The sequence below is a fragment of the Podarcis pityusensis genome, assembly GCF_964106645.2.
Source record: "Podarcis pityusensis genome assembly, chromosome: 8".
In the NCBI taxonomy this organism is placed as follows: Eukaryota; Metazoa; Chordata; class Lepidosauria; order Squamata; family Lacertidae; genus Podarcis; species Podarcis pityusensis.
This window is the reverse complement of record NC_138033.1, coordinates 74,664,081-74,689,989: the sequence shown is the minus strand read 5'-3', so window position 1 is coordinate 74,689,989 and position 25,909 is coordinate 74,664,081. Positions and strand designations below refer to the sequence as shown.

Here is a 25,909-nt window from a genome sequence, read left to right as displayed (position 1 = left end):
AAATGTCGCACCTGTCCGTACCCTCAAGGCCTGCTACCTACATTCTTGAGATACTTAGGCTGAGAATATTTTGTTCATAGAAATGGGGCTCTTAAGTCCTGAAATGATCAAAATATGTGGTGGTTCCATTCATTAGTTCATGGTATTATTATTTCATGCTGGGGGTGGGGGAAGAACTGAGGAAAGAGTTTAGGCAGTAAACCTTGCAGGGGAAACAGCCAGGGGCTGCCCTTGAGCCTTCAAATTATACAGCAAGCATAACTTGATTCCAATTTATTGTATATTGGAAGATGCCATGGGCAGCCTGCCTTCACCCATGTAGCTTTGATATGTCTTAAAACCAACATGGTAGCATTTGTACAGGTTTCATGTTGTCTTTGTGAACAATTTCAGTGGGCTACTTAAAACCACTTAGCTCTACATATCCCAAATAACCATAATCACCCCTGTGTCCCACGTTGGTGTCTAAAATAGATGAGTAACACCTTTTTAAGTTCATGCACCAGTTAGGACTGTAGGAGCCTATAGAAGAGTGACTGCCCCTTGACTGCAGAATTTCTTCCCTCTGAGGACTCGGCAAAGAGAGTCTTCTAGAGCATCATCAGAAAGTGAGGTAAAATGTATACTGTGAGCAGAACAGAACACCATCTCTTGATAGTGGCCTGGGGATAGTGGCCTGGTTCTCACAGCACACTAAGCCAAACCATGCAGGCTCCCAGAGAGGAGACTGTGGCCACTTAGCTCTTCCCCAATTGTTTTGCTCCTGTTGTATACTGAGCTAAGCCATGGTTTGGCATATGTTTTCAATTGGAACCTGACTATTTAGCTGCTGAGTCCAGAGGAGGAGGATTAGCATGATTAGCTTCCCTGCACGTGATCTTTTTGCCTATCTTTGGCTGTTTTGCTGGATGGTAGCAATCATGCCTTGCTTCAATGCCCCTATAGCAGTAAAGGTTTGTCTTTTATCTAAATCAGGGGTTGTCAACCTGGTCCCTACTGCCCACTAGTGGGCGTTTCAGGATTCTGGGTGGGCGCTAGGGGGTTCTACGGCACAAGCTGAATCCTCCTTACATTGAGCACTGGTGGGCGGTAAGGAAATTTTACCATCAAGAAAGATGCATTAGTGGGTGGTAGGTATAAAAAGGTTGACTACCCCAATCTAAACCACAGTGACTTTAACATTCAGGAACTTGTAATTATGTTGTCAAGTTTTTGTCTGATTCATTAATTCATTTTTCTAGTATATTTTGAGGCACAAGGTTTATACTATCATCCTTATTGGATTGCCACGTTGGCAGTTCAGAGATAAATGCCATTCAGCCACAGCCGGAACTGAATAATCATAACTGTATATAATTTTTTTTTCTGTTTCCTTTTCCTTTTCCCACTTCTAGTCTACTCTTATTTTAATTCCTTCCACCTTAGGAATGAAGTGAAAGGAAGGGTACTGTTCACCTTAATGCAGGGGTGGGAAACTGCAGCCTCCAGATGTTACTGTATGCAGCTCTAGGCAGCATAGTCAAAGGTCAAAGATTACGTGGGTTGTAGTCCAGCAACACATGGAGGGCCACAAATACTTCACCCCTGGCTTAAGGTTACCTTCTGAATTGTGCAAAATTTGTCTGAGGGATGGGGCTGGTGTTTCTTGATCCTGGTAAGTGGTGCCACCTGCTGGAAAATGAAGCACAAAATGCTCATTTTTTCCTTTTTAAAAAGCTATTTATGTGTTTCACCTGTTGGTGGAAAGAAGCACCTTCCTTTTAATTTCCAGAGTGTCTGGCTTGTTCCATAACTCCGCCTATAGTCTGTTGGGATATATCATGGCTGTAGAACACATTATACTAACATTCCTTCACCTGGCCATTCCCACCATAGGTTTGCTGACAGGCTAAATTAAGAGGCATTGCAGGACCCTTAAAAAGTTCTTGGGCTTTGTCAGGTCTCCAATTTAGAGTTCCACATTTGTGGAGCAACCACCTAAATTCATGGGCCATTGCTGGGCAAAGTGAGATCTTCTGTCATATAGTCAACAGACTGGTTCCTGAGGTCACATGAGAAACGGTGTGTTGGCCTCAAAGGAGTTAAGATTATAATACGTGATGGTGCCAGGAAGGTGCAGTGACATGTGCCATCTTGCTATAACTTGCTCCATCTCTGAGGAGGAATGCTTCCTTCAAGATCTGGCTAATTTTGAAGCCTTTGGAGAACTTCCCATGCTTATCTGTTGATAGGTCTAGAGTCACAGTAGATGAATTTGTTAGAGCCTGCTCCCTAATATCCTGATCTTGCTTTTAATGGGCATTTATTGCCCTTTAAAAGGACAGCTGGGTCCTCTTGAAAGATTATGACTTATTTCAGATAAAATTGAATTGCCTAAGAGCAGCAACGTACACTGCAGTTGCCAAACAGGAAACTAGTGAGATTTTGGTTAAACTGTGCGCAGATTGCCAGAACATAGTATCACTTTTTTATTTTGTTTAAACAAATGATATAGAAATTACAATGCACCCAATCAAATATGGATACTACATTTCATTCTCCTTGTATGGTTTCTTGTAGGTGGAGCCCTGCATGCTTTTCCCTAAGCGCAGATTGCATCTTTGATTTCTCCTTCCTTGGCTGTTTTTGATTAAACGTTCTCATAGCCTGAGATTACTAGGCAAGCAGGTAATGTTAGCTCTTGGTCTATTCTTAACTTCTTTTTCTTCTTATAAACTACGATCCATTCTGTGCAGTTTGGAGGAATTGAAAGGCTGCATGGATAAACTGTCATCTGTGTGTGGTATCTTAATATAGCTAAGAGACATTCATATTGGTGATTAAGCTAGCAATCAGGCTGAATGTTGCTGCTAATTCATTGTAAAAGTTTATTTGTGAATATATTTATATTCTGCTGTCTCATAAAGATATATCCCAGCAGCTTACAACAATATAAAAACATAAAACCAAATACAGTAGTACCTCGGGTAACGTTACCTTCGGGTAGCGTTACCTTTGGGTAACATAATTTCGAGTTATGAACACGGCAAACCTGGAAGTGTATACTTCCACAGAAGCAACGCCTTTGGATACGGACTTCTTGGGGTAAGTATGGACCCCCAGGACAAATTAACTTTGTATCCAGAGGGTCCATTGTAATAAAAAGTTAAAAATAAGTTAAAAGCAAAAAAGAAATAAAAAACAAACCTCAATGAACCATTGTGGGGGATGTACTCTTAATTTTCTGCATAGGCCTGCAAAAGTTTTCAGTAGGTGTTTAAAAGTTTGCACAGAAGGTGCTCACTGAATCTCTGTTAGCAGAGTGTTTCACAGGACTGGGCCGATGATACTAAAGGCTTGATTTCTTGTTGTCAAATGAGCCTGTTTGCCTCATGCTTCCCAAGGAAGAGTGACTTACCGGAAGAATAAGAAATCAAGATAACAAACTTTTTATAAAAGAATGGAAATGGTTTATTGAATATTTACAGATAAATTGCAAACAGATAAAAACATTGGCAGGATTATTGTAATAACCTGCAGTTTCATAAGAGTATATATTTAAAGTAGATAATTAAATGATCAAATTAAATGAATTTGGATATGCAGAAGATATTAAAAAATAAATTTAAAGAACCGCAGAAAGAGGGGGAAGGAAGTCAAACTTTAAATGTTAGAATGATTGTAAAATTAGTGAAATGTATAAATTTGAAACGTATAAATAAAAACTTTTTTTTAAAGAGTGAGTTCAATACCTGGTCACTTGCTTCTGTGTCAAATGCTGTTGGTGTGCCCACAGGACTGTAGCATTGTAACATGTTCTCCTGACAGCGTTTTGTTCAAGGCAGCTGTAAACCATTTATTTTCCTGTGGAAAATGAACTTGTCAGTCTTTACTATATTGTGGCCCCAGCTGAGCACTCCCAGGAGATCCAGCATGATAGTTATGACATTTTGTAGCTGAATTAAATGGTGTACCACAGGGTTGGGGAACCTGTGGTTCTCCAGGTGTTGTTGGACTACAGTTTCCATTCTTGCTGATCATTGGCTATGTGGGCAAGGGCTGATGGAAACTGAAGCCCCACAGTATCTTGAGGGACACAGGCTCCACATCCCTGGTTTAGGAAAGAACTGCTGCTAACTAGGCAGCTCCTATGGATAGGGTATTGCTGGTTTTAACTGTTAATACTTAGCCTTTTCCTTGCCTATTATTCTTAACATAGTAAACCATTCTTGTATCTTTTTTGTTGGTGATTAATATTTAGAAGTCTCAGGAACTGGGAAGAGGGGAATGAACCGTGAGGGTGTCCCCGGGAAGAGTCCGGAGGAGATGTATATTCAGCAGAAAGTCAGAGTCCTGCTAATGCTTAGGAAGATGGGATCAAATGTAAGTATTGTAGGCAGCCTTGTAGACCCTCACAGAAGCTACTAGTTCAGCATAATTTGTACTAGCCTCTAGAACACCATGCCCATGTTAGTTGTTTGTGGCACTCTAGGGGTTTAAAGAGAGAGAGCCATTTTCCAGTTTGCAAAACTTTTCTTGCTTGTTCACCTCAAATTGATTCTTTCTTGTACAGGGCAACTTAGAGGGGTAGCTAGTTACAATCATGGACTTTTGTGACTAAGAGCCTCCCTACATTCTTCTATAGCTTTCCTTAGGGACGCGGGTGGCGCTATGGTCTAAACCACTGAGCCACTTGGACTTGCCGATCAGAAGATTGGTGGTTCAAATCGCCATGATGGGGTGAACTCCTGTTGCTCTATCCCAGCTCCTGCCAACCTAGCAGTTTGAAAGCACACCAGTGCAAGCAGATAAATACTATAGGTACCGCTGTGGTGGAAGGTAAATGGCATTTCCATGCACTCTGGTTTCCGTCACGGTGTTCCATTGCACCAGAAGTGGTTTAGTCATGCTGGCCATCTGGCCTGTAAAGCTGTCTGTGGACAAACGCCGGCTCCCTCAGCCTGAAAGCGAGATGATTGCCGCACCCCATAGTCACGTTTGACTGGACTTAATCATCCAGGGGTCCTTTCCCTTTTTTACCTATAGCTTTCCTTAAAGGTTCCAGTTTCTCTTGAGCAGATAACTTTGAATGTGGCACAGGATAATATTGCTTCTGCTTGATTTTACATCTTAAAAAGAATACAGTAATACTAAATTTTTGCCCCCAAACCTTTATCCCATAAGAACAAAAGATAAGCCTTGCAACTGGATCAGACTGAAGGACCATCTAGTCCAGCATCCTGTTCTCACAGTGGCCAAGCAGGTGCCTAAAGGCAGTCCACAAGGACAAAATGAGGGCATTTTCATTCTCTCACTTGTGATCCCAAGATAATAGCTATGATGACTAATAGCCTAAATGCTAGTAATTATTTTGCAGATACTACGTCTAGGTTTCTGCAATTTTTCTACCTACTCCTTTTTGAAAATTAAAATTGTAAAATGTAAAATGAATGTATGATTTTAATAGAGGAATACATAAATAATATTTTGTAGCACCTGGATTTTCTTCTTTTCTCTCTGTCTCTCCTTTTTTAAATTATTGGGCAAAGTAATTTCATTTTATATTGCCATGTGTAGATGAATAAAACAGTAGCTATCTCCAAATTATTTTTGATTTCATGGGGATCATTTAGTGTGGTGTCCATTTAGTGTGGTTTCACAAAAAGGGGAAGTTGTTTTTATGGCCCCTTCTTGTGTGACTGGAAGCAGGTACAAGTGACAGTAAGGAAAACTGAACTGAACTGTGATGAATTGTACTCTGAATAGTAAATAAGCACAGACCCTACTGCTGAGTTTCTGTTTGTGGATTTGCTTTTCTTTGTCCTTGTACAGTTAACCACCAGTGAAGAGGAGTTCTTGAGAACGTATGCAGGGGTAGTGAATAGCCAACTTAGCCAACTTCCTCAGCATTCAATTGATCAGGGTGAGTAGCAGGGGAAACGGAGACATGTAAGCTTTCCAAATATTTATTGGTATAAGTGGTCTTTGTGGAAATGCATTTAAATTTATTTTAAAGCTACAGAAAAGGTTTGTTTATATTATTTTACTTAGGAAAAAAGTAAGTATCTGGATAGACTTGTTGAAATAAAACATTTTGTATCTAGCATCTAAAATAATACAGTGAGGATGCCTGTCTAATGCTCATAGGCAGGGAGTTCCAAAGCATAGATGCTACCATGTTGAAAGATCAAGACTCAGGAAGGGAAAAACTTTGTGCTCCCTGTGCTAAAATAAATCCAAAATCAGCAAGAAAGTTAACATAATTTTTTGCCAAGAAAGAAAGCTAAGTCTTGTGCCCCCATAAATTTGTCAAACATGATTCTATTTGATTGTATTACATTTGTCTGCTGTTGTTTTTGTGGGAAGGGGAAGGAGCAAAGATCTATGTAAGATGCAGAAGATGAAAATTCAGCTTTAATGATGGATGAAGTTCTTTTTAAATACCCTAGAGATGCTTGTGGAACAAAAAGCAGCATAAGCCACAAGGGCTTCAAATGCTCGATCCATCAGCAGGGGAGTTCACTGAAGGACAGTAGTAGGTTCCAGGCTCCTGTATGATGGAACTTGGGTTTTGATCATTTTCTTGGCCGTGAGCTAAGCTGCATCTGTAGTCGCAAAAGGAATTCTTAATTCTGACTCCACATCACCCCTCTTTGGTATTAGCAGCTCCCTGTTGACATTGTGACATTAATTGTTTTGGTTTCCAAAAGTGGGAGTAACCCTTGGAGTACTCTGATGCCTTCTGTTAGAAGGAGGGAGGTTACAAATCATTTTGTTCTTGGAGCTTTATTCCTCAAAAGCTCTTGAGGGTGGGGCTCAAGGATTCCCCATTAAGGCATTAAACCAAAATTAAGAGACCAATGTAGAAATGTATTAATTTTGATGCCAATGTGAGTCCTGTAGCTTGTGGAAATGTTAATGGATGCACAGCTGGTATGATATCTATGATCCCCCAAAGGTTGTACAGAACAAGCTGAAACATCCACTCAGTTGGCAAGTACAAAAAATATAACCTGGTTTGGTCATACATTGCCCAGCTTTTCAAGCCATAGTTTAGCAGCTGAATATGGACGTTGGGACACGCTTGCTACATCCCTTCCTTGGCATGCCAGTCTTGCTTAGGTCAAAGTTCCCTATTAAGTCCAAAACAGAATTGATGTCAGTTTACTAACTTTAAACTTTACTAAAGTTTACTAAATTTAACAGTTTGTACATGAACTAAGATCCCTGTTTGTGAACTAACATTAAACCACAGTTCTCCATTTTGTATGTTTATTAGTGATTGCAAACTGCTGTGGAAATTTTAAATTGAAATACAGACATGTTGAATAATTATTTTAATTTGTCATTCTAAAGTGTGATAGAATACTGAGAACTGGCTTATGTAGTGCAGGCCTCCAGATGTTGAACTCCAGCTCCTATCAGCCCCAGCCAGCATGGTCCATGGTCAGGGATGGTAATGCATCTGGAGGGCTGCAGAAGCCCTTCCACTGCTCTAAACCAAGAGCATCTTAAACCTGCAGAGCTTCACAGGAACTGCTCTTGAGAACTTCTGCTTTAGGGAGTCACCGCTTTTCTCATTCTTATTCTGTGGACAGGAGAAGAGGTAACCATGGAGGTAATTAAATAACATCAAGTATATTCCAGTGTCTTAATTAGCCAAACTGAAATTGGTTGTCTGAATGGCGATCTTCTCCACTAGATGGCAGTAGCTTCCTATAAAAACCAATTTCAGAACCTGTAAGATGCTTGAATTTAAAATATTCCCATTTCCCCTAGAAAATAGTGTCTATTTACCTCCTACCACCCTACCCCTATATCTTGCATCTAGGTGTCAAAGGAAATTTTAAAATCTGATTTGCAAAGCCTTTGATGTGCATCAAAGATTCATCTAAATCCCCTTTGGGGCTGGGTATTAATTTAATGGTTCCTCAGATCCTGACCGTGGAGTTCCACATTCTCCTGAATCCAGCCACATTTCTAAATTTGCAAACACAAACTTTCATAGCTTGATCATACATGAAGGTTTTGCTTTTTTCCATTTAATAGAAATTCTGCCTTTTGCATATTCTGCTCTCATCTGGACCAACTCCCTGCCTCTGCAATGGCAAACACTGTGGCAGTTGCTCAGCTATGCCTTTGTTGACATAGCTAGAAAGCAGGGAGGTGTATGCTGAAGACTGGTTCAATTTCTAGTCCCTAGGCTGGAGCAGCCAACCTAGTGCCCCCCCCCCGGGTGTTGTTAGACTACAATCTCCATAATCTCTGACCATTGGCCATGCTGAGCTGATGAGAGTTGTAGTCCAGCACCACCTGGAGGGCACCACTTTGGCTACCTCAACCCTAGAAAATGGTAACTGGTTGCTGAGTGGCAAATCTTGTTTTCAGGTAGGGTTACTTTGTCACTTCACCCAAAGACATTGGTCTCTTATGTGCAGAATAGCCACGTTAGATGATCTAACGTCGGTTATGCTATTCAGTCTTCATTCTTTAACAGATGGGGTGCGCTCCCATTTCAGTGTGATTTAGACATTTGCAAAGTATGTTGGCAGAAAGGATTTGGAGATGCTTTAAGTTCTGTGGAGGAGTTCAGAGTGGGAATAAGCTGCATGGCTGTCATAGAAACATGGGTGAAAGCTGGAAAGCTCTAGAATTCCCTACCTTGCAATCTGGAAGTGCCACATTGAAAGTGATGTTAAGAATTCACTGGAAGGTAATTAGCACAGTACTTCTCAAAACGCAAGCTGTTCCTCTTGGAGTCTTTGACACCAAGGGATATTTTGAAACCGAACTCCCAAGGTTTGTTCTTCGGCAGGGGCTCAGAGGTATGAAAGATCTGAAGAATGGAGGCCTTAATCTGTAAGTACATGCCTGAGGGAATGTTGGCCGCCTTCTTTCTCAGTCATCTGTTTTGATCTATTCTGCATTAGTTCCCCGCCTATTAAAGAAGGAGCAAAAGCAGCAGCTCTTGAGGGTTTGTGCTAAGCTGCTACTTGTCAGATAAACTGAAAGGCGTTACACTCTTGAAACGCTCTGTGCAAATACAGTTGGATGCATCTGGGGTTTTTTGCTTTTTAAAATGAAGAGGTTGCAATTAGGTTGTACTGTTGGTTATTTGCATAATGAGACTGGAAAGCAGAATCTGTGTGGTCGTTAAAGTGGGAGTATCAACCTTGGTGACTCTGCCGCCCTGCCTTGTTGGTTCTTGGAGAGAGCCAGTTCCCTTGGGGAGCACAGAGCTGAGATGCAAATATACTCTGTGCAGATAGGCTGATGGACTAGGCTAGGGGAGCCACTCAGCCTGCACTGTGAATTTTGTGCAATATTCTTCAACACCAAGTCCTCACTTGGTGTTGGACTGTGACTCCCCATCATCCCCAGCCAGCTTAGCCAGTGATCAGGCATGATGGGTGATGTAATCCTACAGCAATGGTGGACCCAAGGTTGTAGAGTACTGTTTTAGGGGAAGAAAGTTGCCTGAGGTTTGAAAGTAGACGGGGATCAGATAAGATTTGGATTCAGGGTTGTAATACTTGGTTTTGCTGGGATGCCTTTCATTGTTTTGTGTGTTCCTTCCTGCTAGCACACAGTTAGGATCTTCTTTTTTTGCACATGAACAAAGGAAAAGGATACTTTGAAGGCTATGGAGGAAGGCTTTGCTTTTAGCAACATGCTGTCAGGCCTATGCAGTTGTTTGACATTTTCTTGAGTAACCAGTCATGTTAATGATTGTTCTGCACTCTCTTTAATGGTGTGTCTGTTTATGTTGCTGAACGCTGTCCAGATACATTCTGAGAAGGCAGGGTATGAATACTTTTATAAAAATAAATAAACATACGTTTTGTGTTTTCACCACTCATTCCCAAAATGTTGTAGATACATGCCAGAGAAACAAAGATGCACTGATTTGAAGCTGTTACAGTGGTACCTCAGGTTAAGTACTTAATTCGTTCCGGAGGTCCATACTTAACCTAAAACTGTTCTTAACCTGAAGCACCACTTTAGCTAATGGGGCCTCCTGCTGCTGCTGCGCCGCCGGAGCCTGATTTCTGTTCTCATCCCGAAGCAAAGTTCTTAACCTGAAGCACTATTTCTGGGTTAGTGGAGTCTGTAACCTGAAGCGTATGTAACCTAAGGTATCACTGTACCGAAAATGTTCCCAGCAGCTGCCTACAGAATTGCAACACCTCTGGTTAGAGAGCCGGTATGGGTTAGTACACTACATCAATCTGTGGCCCTCCAAATGTTGTGGTACTCCAACTCCCATCAGCCCTAGCCAGTGCAGCCAGAGATCAGGGATGATGGGAACTGTAGTCCAGCAACATTTGAAGGGCAACAGTAAAGTGTTGGACCAGGGAAATGCTTGGTCTAATTTTTGTTCTTCCATGAGACCTACTGAGTGACTAGGAGACGTTTGCTCTCTTCTAATCGCAGGGTGGCTTTGAGATGGGAGAGTCCTGATCTCCTTGGAGGAAAATAAATAAATAAAGGGTCGTTTTCAAAAGGCAGATTTGTAGCCTTGGTTCTAAAGCGGTAGAGATAAATTTACCATATTTTTCGCTCTATAACACGCTCCCAACCATAACACGCACATAGTTTTTAGAGGAGGAAAACAAGAAAAAAAATATTCTAAACGAAACAGTGGATGTATGATTTTTGTGGTTCATGCTGTGGCCACAGACATGTGATCTGACGGTGAGTTTGGGGTAGCCCAATGCAAAAATCCTGAGGATCTATGTGGATCTGTGCTTTGTAACCACGTTTTTGCACCACTGCGGCCCCAGGGAACAGTGGGTGCGTGATTTTTTTTGGTGCAAGCTGTAGCCATGGACATGCTATGTGATCTGATGGTGAATTTGGGGTGACCCAGTGCAAAAATCCTGAGGATCCATGTGGATCCGTGCTTTGTAACCACGTGAATGAAGGAACTGTCAGTAATGTATGGTATCTCCAATACAGTGATGAAGGAAGAGGAGGGGGGGAGCTCACACTTGTCCTAGGCAAAGCAGCCAACTCCTATAGGCCTAGGTGCCTTCACCCCCCCATTAAATATTTGAGGGAGTCATCCTCCCCCCATGCTTTGTCTTGAGATCATTGCAGTCTGTGAGATGGGGCTTACCTGTACCTGCCCCCCCCCCAATATTTTATTGAAGTTGGAAGAGGGAGGGAGGGAGGGAGGGAGGGAAGAGAGATGGAGAGCTCACATCTGTCCTAGGCAAAGCAGCCAACTCCTATGGGCCTAGGTGCCTTCACCCCCCCCCCATTAAATATTTGAGGGAGTCATCCCCCACCCCCCATTGTGGTATGTGAGTGGGGCTTACCTGGCTGTCCCCCCAATATTTTTTGAAGTTGGAAGAGGGAGGAAGGGAGGGAAGGAAGAGAGAGAGGGAACTCACATTTGTGCAGCTGCCTTGCCTCGAACCGGAGCAAAAAGAGGAGGAGGAGACTCAGGGACACGAGCCTTGTAAGCCGCTTTGTTTGAATTTACCGGTGAGGTGCTGAGGGAGGGACGGAAGGGGATGCCCTCTTTGTCCCTCCTTCCAGCTCCTTGTAAAGAAAGCAGAGTAAGAACCGCTTACATTTGTGTAAGGGAGAGCCATAGAGCAGGCAGACACTGAGAAAGAGAGGCTGTCTCCCTTTCCTCACCTTGGCCTTTACACGCTGCGCGCAGCTCTTGCCGGCTTCCGTGTGCCCACCTCACCAAAAAGCCATAGAGCAGGCAGACAGGAGAAAGAGAGGCTGTCTCCCAACACTCAGCTGTTGCTCAGCTGTTGCCGGCTTCTCAGCAAGCCAAGCGGAGGAAGAGAGGCTGCCGAACAGCCAGCAAGAGCGGCTCCTCCTGCCTGCATTCGCTCCAAAGCGCGCAGACACATTTTCCTTTACCTTTTAGGGGGAAAAAACTGAGTGTTATGGTGTGAAAGGTACGGTAATAAGGGAGTTTCAACCACATAAATCATGCTATAGAAAACACCCTAATTCCTAACGTCAGATCATCTTTACAGGAAGCCAGACCGCATTATAAAATTGCTCCCCTCCCACCTATTATTGTGATTCCATTATTTGTCACATCTGCCTTTTTCTAGCCCAGACACAGTTGGTGTGAGTCACTCAACATAGCTTTTGGGCATAATTTTGGAGTCTAATCTGCCATGGAATTGAGCAGCTCAAAGAGACCTGTGTAAACTGGGACTTGCTAAGATGAATCATCTAATGGGAATCTTCACAACTGGCTTCCTACTTGGTTTTGTCTGTTCACAAAGTCTGTGTTCATGCTGAACAACAGACATTTCCACTAGTGAATGCAGCATCTAGTGAGCGCCTGCAGCTTTCTCTGTTGTTCATCGCTATTAACCAGTTTCCAAACCTTCAGGGCTATTCAATTTCTTTTTAAAAAGAGATAAATGGCAAGAAAATATGAAAATATTTCCAGAGTGGAAGCTGTGTCACCCCAGTATGGTTCCCCTTTATCATATACATACCCCAACAATACAACAAGAATCCACCAACAGCATACAAATCAATATGGCTAGCCTGATCCAAAAATCCACCCCCTCACACACTCACACTCACACTCACACACATAAACAAATCTCACTACAGCCAACCACACCCTAGGCCACCCCCAACCTCTCTCATCACCAAGGAAATATAACAAGCGAATAGTTAGAGAACTCATCCAAGTGACGCTGACACAAAACCCCACACATAGAAGGATAGAAGCATTACCACCCCACCCCACTCACCATACCCCTCTCCCCCCTTTTCTTTCCAACCTAATACTGCATGCAACACTTATGTCTCACAACAAATGAAACTGATCCGTAGAAAACACAACTTGAAAAAGAGACGATGCACGTATTTTTTAAACTAATAAATCTTTAATAATAAAAAAAAAGAAGGAAAAGACTTCTGCACTGAGACAGAATCACCCTTTTCCTGCCAAGCAGCTAATTATTTGAATAATAATGATAATGATAATATTTTTTTATTTGTATCCCACCCTTTGGACTGGGTTGTCACCCTAGGAGGACATGCCTCTTGGAGGTAGTTTGGAAAGCATCGTTTGGGCATGCAGCTGCAGAATTAAACAGGTTTAAGGTTTGCTATTTTGTTTTTTTGTGCGCCACTTGAACTCGGTTCTTAACCTTGAATAGTAGAAAGATGTTTGCATATCATTTGAACATACTGGTAGCACTACCATCATGCACCACAAAGTAAGGAAAATATAAGAAACTGGTCCCTAGATGCATGTTTGAGCTGAAGGTGGTTCCTGGGTTTGAAAAAGTTGAAGACAATATGAGAGTAGATACCAGAGACCTTTGTAAGCGGGCAGGTTGAATAGCAATTGGCCAATGAGCATGTGTGCAGAATTTTTTTCTAGTTCCTTTTCATGCTACTGGAAGTGTCAGCAATAATGTTCATATAGATTCAGCTCTGATTCCCAGGCATTTGGCAAATACTCTGCTTGTTTTCCAGGCTGTGATGTGTTTTCCTTTCCAAAACCATATTCATTGTAAAGGTTACCTGTCTGAGCTATGGACCTGTGCCCTTACTTTCTGATGTTTGTTTACCTCCTAGCCATGGCAAAGTTCCTCTGTTTCTCTTTTGGCACCATTTATTAATAATAATTGTTGTGGCCTGCAAGCAGTTTGCTACTCTTGCTGATCAAGTGGTGAATTTATCACACTAGTTTCCTTTGCCTTTTGGGGGGCAACCATATTCCCTTTGGAAATAAAATACGCGAAAAGCAGATGAATGCACCATAGCTAGAAGGTGCCATTGTATTGCTGGAGAACCAGACAGGGTCTGTAATGAAACCTGAGGCCACTATAAAAATCAAAGTTCGGTTTGGCAGGAGGGAGAGAGGAAGTAAATTCTGCTCGGAACTGTAACTGCAGACACAGCTTCAGGTCCTGCTGCCTGGGAAATAATATTCATGGTTCACCAGTTCAGATTCACAGCAATTGTCCTGTGGCAACAGGCTCTTCCACTGCCTTGTGCAAGCTATTTTTCATGTTAAGAATTATGCTGGACTACACAATGGCTTTAAATATTTTTTCCTGTATAGACTTAGGGCAGCTTAATGCAAGATAAAGAGTTAAAATATCTGTGCATGCACACACATGAATGTAGAACAGTCTGGTTAAGCACAAGTCCAGGTGATTTTGCCAAGAACAACTTTGCAAATAGGTCTGTAAAAAAATAAATAGTAGCCCACCTGCTCCCATGTATCATTGGCAGTCATTTGTGCCCTAAAAGTAAACAACTGTTCCACCTGATCACCTGGAAGCAATTTCTTAGTCTCCACAGGCAGTTGCCTATTTATAAGCTTGGCTAGGGGTGAGTTGATACTCTCATCAGTGAAGGAGCCAGCTATCTTAGGCTCTGCGCCAACAGCTTTGTTTGAACAAGCTGCAACTGAAGCCTTCACTTCAGCTTGGGAGTGATCTTAGGTTCACTCCTCCTGTGAGTTGTTGGTGTAGTAACTGGTGTAGATTCCTCAACTGCTATATGAAATGTTGGACTGAATTCTCAATCTCCAGCAACCCAGTCAGCATTTATTTCTACAGACTGGTTATTTTCAGCATTGTCATTTGCTGCTTATCTGGGACAAATAGCAACAGTGCCCCACCACCTCCATTCTGATCTTGGGCTTTGCTTCTTTACTTCTTCAAGAATATACCAGACCTCACAAGCATCATCTGAAACCCTTCTTGTGTGTCCTATTTGAGAGAGGCTTAGAGGGTGCCAGTAAAGGAGAGGACCTTTTCTGTTGTGACACCACCACCAGTAGTGAAATGCTCTCACAAGTGAAACATAAACTTTCCTGGCACTGACACTGACATAGTTCATGTGCCAGGTAAAGATTTTCCTTTCCACTTAGGTGTTTGATGGAATTCACAAAGTTTTTAAATTTGGTTGTAAGTCACCTGAGTCTGCTCCATGTCCAGCGACTCACACATGAAACAAACAAACATATAATCAGCCACACAAGCTGCTTACTAAGCACAGGTTTTCAATTAATAGGCAACCTCAACTCAAATTGCCACTTCTGGCCCAAAAAAGGTTAGCAAATCTGGTCCACTTTCAGAAAATGGGATGAGGCAATAAACTTGTTTCTGAACTGCGTTGCTTCACACTGCCTTTTGTGACTCCCATTAAGGGACCATCTTCTATGCTGGAAAATTTCTCTTCTCACAGAAAACTGGCATGTTGAGTTGAAGACTAAACTAGAAACTTTCTCCCTTACATATTTCTCACTGTATGGCAGAGCTGCCCACCTGCAGCCCAGTGGAACAGTTTAGGTTGAATCTACTGCTTAAACCTCATTTGCACAGTTTGTCTCCCGAAAAGAAATTCTTGTAGCCCAGTGAATTAGGTTTAACTGGGTATTGACTACTTACAAAACTCGATTACCTTTACTATCTTTTTCTAAAAGGTTTGCTTTCAATATCTAGGATAGACCAGTTGAAGTTACTGGGCCTCAAAGGGTTATATAAATAGGTCTACCCTGAGTAGGACCAAGACAGACTACAACCTTTAATTATTTCATCTTCACCTAAGATTTTATTCCAGATGATTTGGGTTCTGCAGTGAATGATGGTACTTAAGAAATTAAATAGATGCCATTCATTTCTGCATCTTCCTCTAGCTTCTTTGTGTAATTTGGCTATATATAATCTAACTGTAGAAATCTTCCGGTCTTCGGTGCAGCTGGAGATTTCTTGGGGTGTTGCTTTGTAAACTCTTCTGCTCTGGCCACTGTAATCTGTAATAGGGCAAAGAAAAGAAAACTGATTTGGGCTGCTGGAATTGGCAGTGGGGCTTTTGGAAGGCTGGGAGGATTATCTTGAAATAAGTCTCCTGTGCTTACATAAGATCCACTAGAAATTTTCTTTCCTCTTCTTTTTTAAAAAATGGGGTTTTGGAAGAGAGTGGGGATTGGGATTGGGATGGGGGAGGAAGAAGCATCTGCTGTCTGTTAGATAACTCTGCTCATCTACTTTGTGGGCCATGATGTCATCTGTTATCTTGTTGTTGCTAGGAAACCCTGCTTCCATGGAATTTCCACACCAAAGGCACCTCTGGGTTTAAAAGTAATGCACATTAGAAGAAGAAGCCTGCCGCTTGGATCTCCTGCCTTGTTCTGCCTTGCTCTTTTTGGTTGATTTCCCCCCTTTCCCCAAAAGGATGAGATTCTAGTAGAACCTGCATAGCATCTCTCTCAGTCTTAGCTCTTCCTACGAAGGAGCTACTAGGGGCCTTTGATCTGATTCAGCAGGGCTGCTCTTATGAACCCAGCAGCATCATATTTCTAACAAGAACAGAGAATCCTCTGTCACCTTTGAGCCCCTTTGTGGACTGGAGCCAAAGCAATAAAATCAGACTGATCTACTCCCAATAAGCAGCTGTCTGTGATAAGTCAGCATAGCAAGAAAGATAGCTGAAAGTGGACAGCTCCACTTTGTTAGTATATATTTGGACTCTGCAGGAAAATGGGACCCACTTTCTACTGCCCCTTGCCTTTCATGGACTTCTGATCTCATTGTTTCCAAATCTTTATGTATATCTGTGTGTGTGTGTGTGTGTGTGTCTGAGAGAGAGAGAGACAGATCACCCACCATACAATTGGAGTAGCCTGCAACACTTGAAAGCAACACTTGAACACAGTAAATATCTGCTTTTAAGACAGATTCTGCAGCTACCTCTTTGGAATTCATCATATTAATAATTTTCTTTTCAAACACACCCAAAAAGCAAACAGGTATGGATGTTTTTCCAATACTAGTGTTCTCTAGTCCATAAATTTTGACAAAGGATAGAATAGCAGCAGAGGATCGGTTATGAGCCTCAAGGTAATGAATTGATGCAAGGTTCTGTAGACAGAGAGTGTAGCTCTTGTTGCATTTTCATACTTCATAGTCTTCTAAGAAGTTCAGAATGGCTTACATTATTATCCTTGGGATTTGTGTAAGGAGGGCAAAGAAGTAAATGAATATAGAAGGTCTGCCACAATAGTTAAACCACAAACAGAAACTGGTCTTACTTTGAATCTTCAATTTTCGACTTTTTAGCATGCCTTTTTAACTTCAGTGGAGTTTGTTTTGTTTTGGTTTGGTTTGGTTTGTTTGTTTGTTGTCTTTGCTGGATCTATCCACTGCAGTTTGACTAATGAGTGGGATTCACCTAATAAGCCCCTTGTGTTTGTGAATGGGGATTCCTCTCCTCCCACTCTGCACTCCCTCCCACTTCAAATGGGTGGGGGTGGGGATAACCCCAAGCAGTGAGAGGGAGGGAGATCATTGCATCCAGTAAACTGAAAAGCTTGTGCAGATGAAACATTTATAACTGTGCTACATTTAATTCCACCCAGTGACTTCCAGGAAAATAACTTGGGCTCCAAGCTCTCTAGTTTAATTTGGAACTAGGACACTGATCTTTCAGTGTAATTTTGTGTGTTTGAGATTTGTACCTCATCCTGTAAAAATGAGAATTTAATAGTCCTTCACATGATTGAGATGTTTTCACTAACAGGTGTTTTGCAGAATGCTTGAAAGATTACTTTACTGACTTTATTTTTCTTAAAGCTCTTTTTAAAGACTTTGCACTTAATTTATCTCAACACACTAAGCTCCTTAGCTTACTAAAGCTTCAGTAATGTTTGTCCAGACAGTGGTTTCTTCCAGATCCTTATTCCTCCTCCACTTAAAAGATGGAGGCGAGAGAAAAATAAGATGCATACAAATTGCTATAACTCTTGCAAAATGGAACTTATATGATACAAGTTGCAAAGAAAATACAAAAGAATTCAGTTTTACATTTCATTCAAGCCAACATGGTTCTCAATCTGGATTATAGACTTTTAACTGCTCACTCCACAGTTATTTCCCTTCACAGAATCAATGAATATTGGTAACATCAAGATTACTGACCATGCTCCAGTAGGAGTGACCATAGGACTGAGCAATGACATCCAAATCCATTTAACCCTATTTTAGAGACTAATCAACTATCTAGATAAAGGATAGCAGAAACCCTACAATTCTATTTTAAGGAATACAACAATAACAGCACCAATTCTACCAGCCTTGGGGGAGGCTATGAAAGCAGTGACAAGAGGTATATGTCTCAAAGAAAGATCATATATTAAACCTCTACAACAATAACCAAACTAGAAATGGAAATTACTGATCTACTAACTAAATATAAAAGTTCTGGTTCAAAACATCTTCTCAGAGTAATTGAACAAAAGAGGCAAGATATAGACTAGAAATTAATAACACACTAGTCAACCTCTTATAAGTGAAACAACACTTTTATGAATATGGAAGTAAAAACTCTAGACTTTTGGCAAACAGATGTAAAAAGAAAAAATTGAGGTCTTTATCTTTTAAAAAGTTCCTCCAGGTGGCGCCCTTGCTCAAGTCTTTTAGAGAGACGTCACCCCCTAGTATGGCTTCTCCCTTTAGCAAGTTTATTGAATTTACATAATGCCAGACCCTCAAAGTGTCCCTATTTTCCAGGGATGTCCCTGATTCAGAGAAGCTGTGCCAGTTTCTTATTTGATCCTGGAATGTCCTACTTTTCCATAGGATTTCCCTATTTTCAATGGATGAATGTTGGAGGGTATGGTAGGATGTCCCTATTTTCATTGGAGAAATATTGGAGGGTATGGAGTTATCCAGCCTCCGAGCCGCCTGAAGGCAATCCTGTATAGGGAAGGTTTTTTTTCAAATGTTTAATGTTTTATTATGTTTCTATATATGTTGGAAGCTGCTCAGAGTGCTGGGGCAACCCAATAAGATGTGTGGGGTATAAATAGTAAAATTATCACTATGCAATGGGACATCCCTATTTTCATTGGAGAAATGTTGGAGGGTATGTCATACCTTTTGAATAAAATGAAGTTGCTTCAGACTTGGTGCATACACAGATCCATTCATTGTCCCATTAATAAAAACATATCTACCATTATTGTATTTCAGAATTGAGTGAATTTTAAAGGTTATTCCTTTGCCAAAAATGACTGCTACCTCCTTGTCCTTTATTTGAACCTGGTGCTGTCACTTGGTGTTGAAACCAAGTGCCACTGAGGATTTTACTTTCCCTAGGGGATTTGTGAATCTGTGAGTTTCTTTTTTATAGGATCACTAATTCCCCTCGCGTTTGTGTGGTGTTCAGGTTTTCCCTTTTGTGCTACTAACAGTTAGTAAATTGTAATATATAATAAACATTATAAACACGGATCTCAGACTTCCGGTCAGAGGAACACATTTTCGCAGATGATGTGTTCCGACACCACCACCTCCCAATCTTTCCCTGCTTTTCCCTGTGACCACTCATCATCGTCCCACCACCAATCTCCAGGCTCTGAGCCTTCTTCTCTTGGTGGTTCCTCTGCTGGCTCCCACCATTCCTTTGCATCCAACCAGTCCATGACACTTAGCAGCCGTGCTTCCTTTCTAAATCCAAGAGTACTCTGTTCTGACCAAAATGAGCCTGTGGGTGGTGGGTCTGTGCTTTCTCTACTCATAACTAAAGCAACTTTGCAAGACATAAAATGGTTGTCATAACCATCTCCTTACTATTGATCTCTGCCCAGGGGCAATGCATTGCTTTGAACTAAGTTGCCAAAAGATAGTAACTTAAATTAATCTTCCATCAGCAAAAACTGCAAAGTGGCTTCCTTGAGTGTCTTTCAGGAGGAAGAAAAAACTTGAGTCTGTTGATGTGTTGCATTTGGAATTGCTCTCTCTGCTATCTAATCCTTTTAACCAAGAGGCTTCAAAGAAAGCCTTATTAAAGGAAATAATCCGTTCATGCAGGCCTAATTAGTTTGTGTGGGGCCAAGGGGGGAAAATGCTTTTGTGTTATCAGTTGCACTTGAATGGCAAAGATCATTTTTAAAACTAAAGATCAATTGAAGGCTTAGCTAAACATCCGCAGCCATGTGGGTGGGGACTCTTGGAAAGCATGCCGCTTCTTAATTTGATTCTGATCATTGCTGCTAGAGGATCTGCAGATGAAAGTACCAGCAGCTTCCTCTGTGTCAGCCTTGGGAGGCCAGAAGTTCTGCAGCAAATTAAACATGGCACAGACATTCCCCATAAGACCACCTTGCTGTCCAGAAGCCTGCTTTAAAGAGGGGCTCAAGGCTAACTAGATGGATCATCTTTCTCCTCCCACCCCATGTGTCCTAGAGCACCATTTCTCAGCCTGCTGGGCTAGGGATTACTAGTGGGCCTCAGTGCAGTTGCCTGTCCCCTAACCAATGTCAGCCGCTCCCTTCACACATGGTATACATGCATGCAGGGGAGCAGGAGATAGAGAGTGAGGCTGTATCATACCAAGTTAGAAGGGAACGAAGGAGAGGACAGGGTAATAGAAGAGAGGGGATGGGGAGGGAGGGAAGGAAGGAAGGAAGGAAGGAAGGAAGGAAGGAAGGAAGGGTTGGTCGGTGGGCAGACCAAGAGAGAGGGAAAGGAGAAGCCAGGAAGCCGCTCCTCCATTCTGTAAAGGAAAGAACTGGTTGTGGCATTGAATTGAATTAGAAAGAGAGAGATCAATCTTTTAATAATAATAAGCAATAACTATAGTATAATATAAAAACTGGGAATCAAGAGGAATAGAATAATAAGAGGGAAGCTATTAGAGGAGGAAGTGAATGTAAGAGCAGGAAGAGAGATAAAGGAACTATCAGTTTGCAGTTGAAATAGGGTACAAGTGTGAAAGGAGAAATGACCCGAAATTAAGTAAAAATATTTTGAGGTCCTCTTCTCCCCTAGAGCCTCTGAAACAGCAATTTCTGCCAAAATTGAGAGTCTGAGTCACAATATGACCAAATTCAATGTTTTCCTTAGCTTTTAAGAAGGCTGAACTATGGAACCTGCTGTGCCAAATAATTTAACTGTTTCCAAAGAGGGGAAATGATTGTGGTAATAGCCGACTGATAACGTCAGACTCTGCCTCCACCTGCTGCCGTTTTGTGACTGACTTCAGCCCTGCATCCCATTTTGTAACTAGTCATGTCGATAGTTTTTAGCCCTCTTAGGTGGGTCCTGGGGGTGGAAAGTTCTGTTGTAGATCTTGGCCATCCTGCACTGCATTCCCAGCAGTGCACAAAAGTGGCCTAACTACCAGATGTGTCACTGTGGCCAAATCAAATACCTCATGGAATGGGCACAGCTGGTGCACTAAATTTAACTCTGCAAGTGCACTCCTGGCCGCTGAAGAAACCTGGGCACCCATGCTCAGTACTGAGTCTAGATGTACGTCTAAACTGCGAACCTGGGTTTTCAGGGGGAGTTTGACTCCATCCAGCACAGGCTGATTCCTTATTCCCTGTTCTCCCTTCCGACTGACCAAGATCGCCTCTGTCTTGTCTGGATTGAGTTTCAATTTGTTCACTCTTATCCAGTCCATTACTGATGATAGACGCTGACTTAGAACCAAGACAGTTTCCTTTGATTTAGGTGTCATCAGCATACTGGTGACACCAAGCCCTGAAACTCTGGACAACCTCTCATGTAAATGTTAAATAGCATGGGGGACAGAACAGAACAGAACCCTGAGGGACCCTGTAGGCCAATGACCAAGGCATCAAGCAGGAGTCCCCCAGCGCCACCTTTGGGTTCGCTCCTCCAGGATGGAACAGCAACAGTGCAACAGTGCCTCAAAGTCCCATCCCAGCAAGACAGTCCAGAAGGATAACATGGCCAGTAGTATTGAAAACCATCAAGAGGTCCAGCAGAGCCAACAGGACACACTCCCCTTGCCCTGTTCCTGGCATAGGTAATCTACCAAGGCAACCAAAGCCGTCTGTGTCCTATAACCAGGCCTGAAACCAGATTGAAATGGATCTAGGTAATCAGTCTCCTCCAGAAACCCCTGAGCTGAGATGCGACCACACACTCTAGTACCTTGCTCCAAAATGGGAAATTGGAGACTGACCAATAATTTTCCAGTACAGTGGGATTCAAGGAGGGCTTTTTCAACAGAGGTCTTATAACTGCCTCCCTTAGGCTCACTGGAATCCTGCCTTGTTGTAAGGATGCATTGACCAGAGGGGCACCCCCTTGCCAGCCCTTGTGCAATGATCTAGCACACATGTAGCTCTCACATTTCCAAGGATCCTGTCCACATCCTCAGGCTGTACAAATGGAAAAGTATCAATTTCTGCTGGACAAGCAGAGGCCAAAGTTACATCCACTAGACCTGTATCAACTATAGCATCCAAATCAGAAAGGATCCAAGCAATTTTGTCTGCGAACTACTGAGCAAATAGTTCACAATAGGTCATCAAGTGGGTGCAAGTTACCTGTTTTATGGCATAGTGGCTTGTTAGGGTTGATGTAGCCATTTGGAAAGCCAGCTTGCCTGTATTGTCTTCCTAAGTGGGGAGAAGGCTGTTTGTGCTTCCCCCAGATTTTGATCTTCTCATCTTCCTAACAGGACAGGCTGGTTGCACACAGACTGCAGCAAGTTACCACTTGAAGACTCGGGGATTGCACTCATCCAGGGACTTTCCTATTTGTGTGGTTTCTGGAAGCAGTAAAGCATTCCATTCCCATATTACTTCATAAACGTCTTGCTATAAAAGAAAAAGAACTAGGAACTTCCAGTCACAGGCCACTGGAAGATAGGAATAAGGGAGCTTTACCAAGACAGCAAGGACCTTGTGTAACAGCAGGTGTGGTGAAGTGGACTGAGACAAGTTGCTTCCCTGTAATTAAAATGCTGCTGCTATTATTATTATTATTATATTTACGTTTATGTACTAGCTCCCTGGGAGTTTGAGGTTAGGATACATAGCATGGTCTCCCTCTTTTATCCTCACAACAACCCTGTGAGGTAGGTTGGGCTGAGAAAATGTGCCTGTCATCCCACGCTTAACCAGTTATTTTCAATGCTAAGTGGAGATTCAGACCCAGGTCTTTGCAGTTTAACAACACTAATCTTGTACACCACAACACCTCCAGCAAAGCTAGGATACCCAGTAATTTATAAGTAGTATATATGGATGATTTGAGGAAAATAGCTAGCACTATTTAACCTTGCCCTGTAGTCCTTTGTCTCATATTCAGCATCACTCAACAGAGCAAGTAGTGAATTTTCTAGCCAGTGGGACAAAAGGATCAACATCTGTCTGCATATGATACAAGGGGGGGTTCGAATTAGGGAGGAATGGGAGGATCACTTGTACAACCCACGCACAGCACTGCTGGCTTGTGCATGCCAGGTCTCTGATCTGTCATCTTTGCTATGTTCTTTTGGATTTCTGAGTCATTTAACACTTTCAGTCATCTTTAAAAAGAAGCACTTTAGCTCGCTCTCAGAATGCACTGTAGGTTTTAATTATAATCAGTGTTTGGGAACAACATTGATTCCTCTGAACACAAGGTGAAAATAAGGTGTTATAACTTGCATTTAACACTCTCTTTCTCTCAAAACCTTGTAGCCAATAATTTAAAAGCTCCTCAAAGCCTGCAGACAAACAGTGATAAAGAATAGTAATTATCTGCCCTAATAATGGGCATATTTCTCTTTCCCCACAGCCCCTCCTAGCTTTAGGGAAATAGATCTCCTCACAATGCAGGAAACTGGCTAGCATGTCTTACTCTTTGTCTAAGCAAATAAAACCTACCTGTCCAATAACATCCCATTTTTTGCCTTTCCTCTACAGGTGCTGAGGATGGGGTGATGGCATTTTCCAGATCGGAGACTGAAGACAGACGGCAGTAGCTTGAAGGGCTGTCGGAGCAATTCAGAGCTGGAGCAGGGCAAATAAGCTCTAGGAAATCAAGGAAGATGGCCGGACAATCATGAGTTCCTTTGCCCTCCCCTGATTTTTTTTTTTTGTCTTGTCCCGTGGTAGCCTTCCCCAACCCATTGAATTCAGTTTTCCTGTTACCTGACCTTCTGAATGCATTTCACAGCCGTCTGTTCTGTATGCCCTGTTGGTGGGTCAGCAAGGCAGTTTAAATCAAGGACAACTCTAGGAATGCTTTCATGATTGGCTCCCCAAAAACAAAAAAGCTGACTCTGATTGGCTAGCTAAAGGAAGGAAACTTGACCAGTGGAAACACTCCCCTTAATTTTTAATTTTGTATTTTTAAGAATTATTGCTGACATCCTACTTCTAAAAGCCTTCAAGCTCTGGTGCTTATTTAGGTCATGCTTGTGTGTGTTTTTGGAGAGGGGCGTGGCTGTGTGAGACTGGAAATGGACTGTTGCTGCTGTTTGCAAAATGAGTGGCTTTCAGGTGTTTTGCTGACATCAGTGTTTTCCTTGCTAAAATTTGTAGGGGGAGGGAAGAAGGGTAGAGGGAATTAACGTATTTAGTTATTGCTTCACATTTATTGTCAAGGTGGGAGGGGGAAATGTTTTGCCATATTTATTACACATGCTTGCTTGCCTTTTTTTTTTTTTTTTAAGGAAAAAAAGGCTTAACTGTTGACTTCCTGTTGGCTGCAGAGTCTATGTGCAGCTGACTCTTTCACGCTGGTCTCCTCTGTTCTTCAGTTCTCCTCAAGAAATTGTTGCTTGAAAGCATGTTTGGTTTTCTCAGTTCTGCCCATGCAGGAAGGAGGTGGTTGGAAGCCCTGACAGTTGGTTTAGAGTTGTGAAAATGAGCCTCTGCTGCAAATTTGGGCAACTCCATTTGCACCTTGCAGAAGGCCTGTCAGTACTAAGGAGGAATTCTGTATTCCCAAATATCTGTGAGTTGCAAAGTGTCAAACTGGGAAGGAGTGCGAACCAATTATTCTAAGCAGTCTGCACAGTTTGATCTTTAACCTGTTGGCTGCTTCACATGTGGCAGTGCGGTAAGAGCCTGAATTGTGTAACTTTGGCCTAATGCCTGCACTGACTTAGTGAGATGAAATTGACGAGTTCCTCCAATTGGGCTTGGTTTTGTGTGCCTGTTGATCTCTTTGGAGGCAGAGCATATCCACTGAAAATATCCAAGTGGCTTCAGGTGATACAACCTGTTTGTTGAAAAACGGAGACAATGACATTAATGCATGTTAAAACCCTGAAGTTCTAGGAGTTGTTTTCTGCCTATATCTAGGACTCTCCCCCCGTGCCATGAATTTTCACAGTACTTCCAAGAAGGCACCTAGGTGAGATGATACTGATGAAGTATTTGAGGGGGTGGGGAAACATTGAAGGGGAAACTTGTGGTTTCACTGTCTTTGCAGGAGAGATCATTATCTAGAGGAACCAGCTTGAGAGCCTGGCTGCGGCAAACTAGAGTTTCCAAGTGCCCTTGGCTATGAGGGTCCAGGTGCTATTGCTATCTGTGTGTGTGAGAGAGAGAGAGAGAGAGAAGAGAGGAGGAGGAAGAGATACCAAGAATAATAGCATATGATAAGAGATAATATACAGAAAAGAGGAATAAAGGCGATCCCAAATTAATTGGTCTACCTGCAAAGAGCAGGTGTTCCCTCTCTGGAAATGATACTTGAGTTTTGATTTGCAACTTCATAAAAGTTCCCAATGTGAAAAGCCTCAGTTTCTTGGGGCTGACGATGACACCTGTTCAAATAAAACCAGCAATAAATGCAGTTCACCCTTGCCGTTCAGGTTTTATTCCCCATGACCGGTTTTTTAATGTGTCAGAAAGGACAGCTCTTCATCCCAATTATCAGGGTTTTGTTTTGTTTTGTTTTGTAGCATGACAAAATGTGCAGCTTTTGCTCCATTGAAGAGAAGCCTGATGCTTTCCCTCACCCAAACACTTCCATGATAGGGAAGTCGTAATTTCTCTAAATCTCAAAATGAAGTGTGTTGTCACTGAGAGATTCCCTTGCACCAAGCTGTCACTTCTTTTGCAGTGGCTGGTGGATGTGCTAGTGTCTGGGTCACCTTTCCCTACCCATCCACCTCTTTGCCATTAGATGAACTTTATTAACTTATTTTTCTCTTTTGT

At 42.2% G+C, this 25,909-nt stretch overlaps 1 protein-coding gene and 2 long non-coding RNA genes across 3 annotated transcripts; 1 reads left to right on the top strand and 2 right to left on the bottom strand.

The window, feature by feature from the left end:
- Positions 1–4,246: 4,246 nt before the first annotated feature.
- On the top strand, positions 4,247–25,554 carry CTNNBIP1 (catenin beta interacting protein 1). Its single transcript, XM_081016342.1, has 3 exons — positions 4,247–4,362; positions 5,812–5,902; positions 23,663–25,554. Exons 1-3 carry the CDS (start codon positions 4,267–4,269, stop codon positions 23,719–23,721), a joined length of 246 nt encoding a protein of 81 aa, XP_080872468.1. The 5' UTR covers positions 4,247–4,266; the 3' UTR covers positions 23,722–25,554.
- Positions 15,519–16,011, bottom strand: LOC308482813. Its single transcript, XR_013989416.1, has 2 exons — positions 15,854–16,011; positions 15,519–15,748 (listed from the first exon to the last, which is right to left on the bottom strand). It is a non-coding gene; the product is annotated as an uncharacterized lncRNA (long non-coding RNA).
- On the bottom strand, positions 17,108–20,362 carry LOC308482861. Its single transcript, XR_013989470.1, has 2 exons — positions 19,048–20,362; positions 17,108–18,897 (listed from the first exon to the last, which is right to left on the bottom strand). It is a non-coding gene; the product is annotated as an uncharacterized lncRNA (long non-coding RNA).
- Positions 25,555–25,909: the final 355 nt, after the last annotated feature.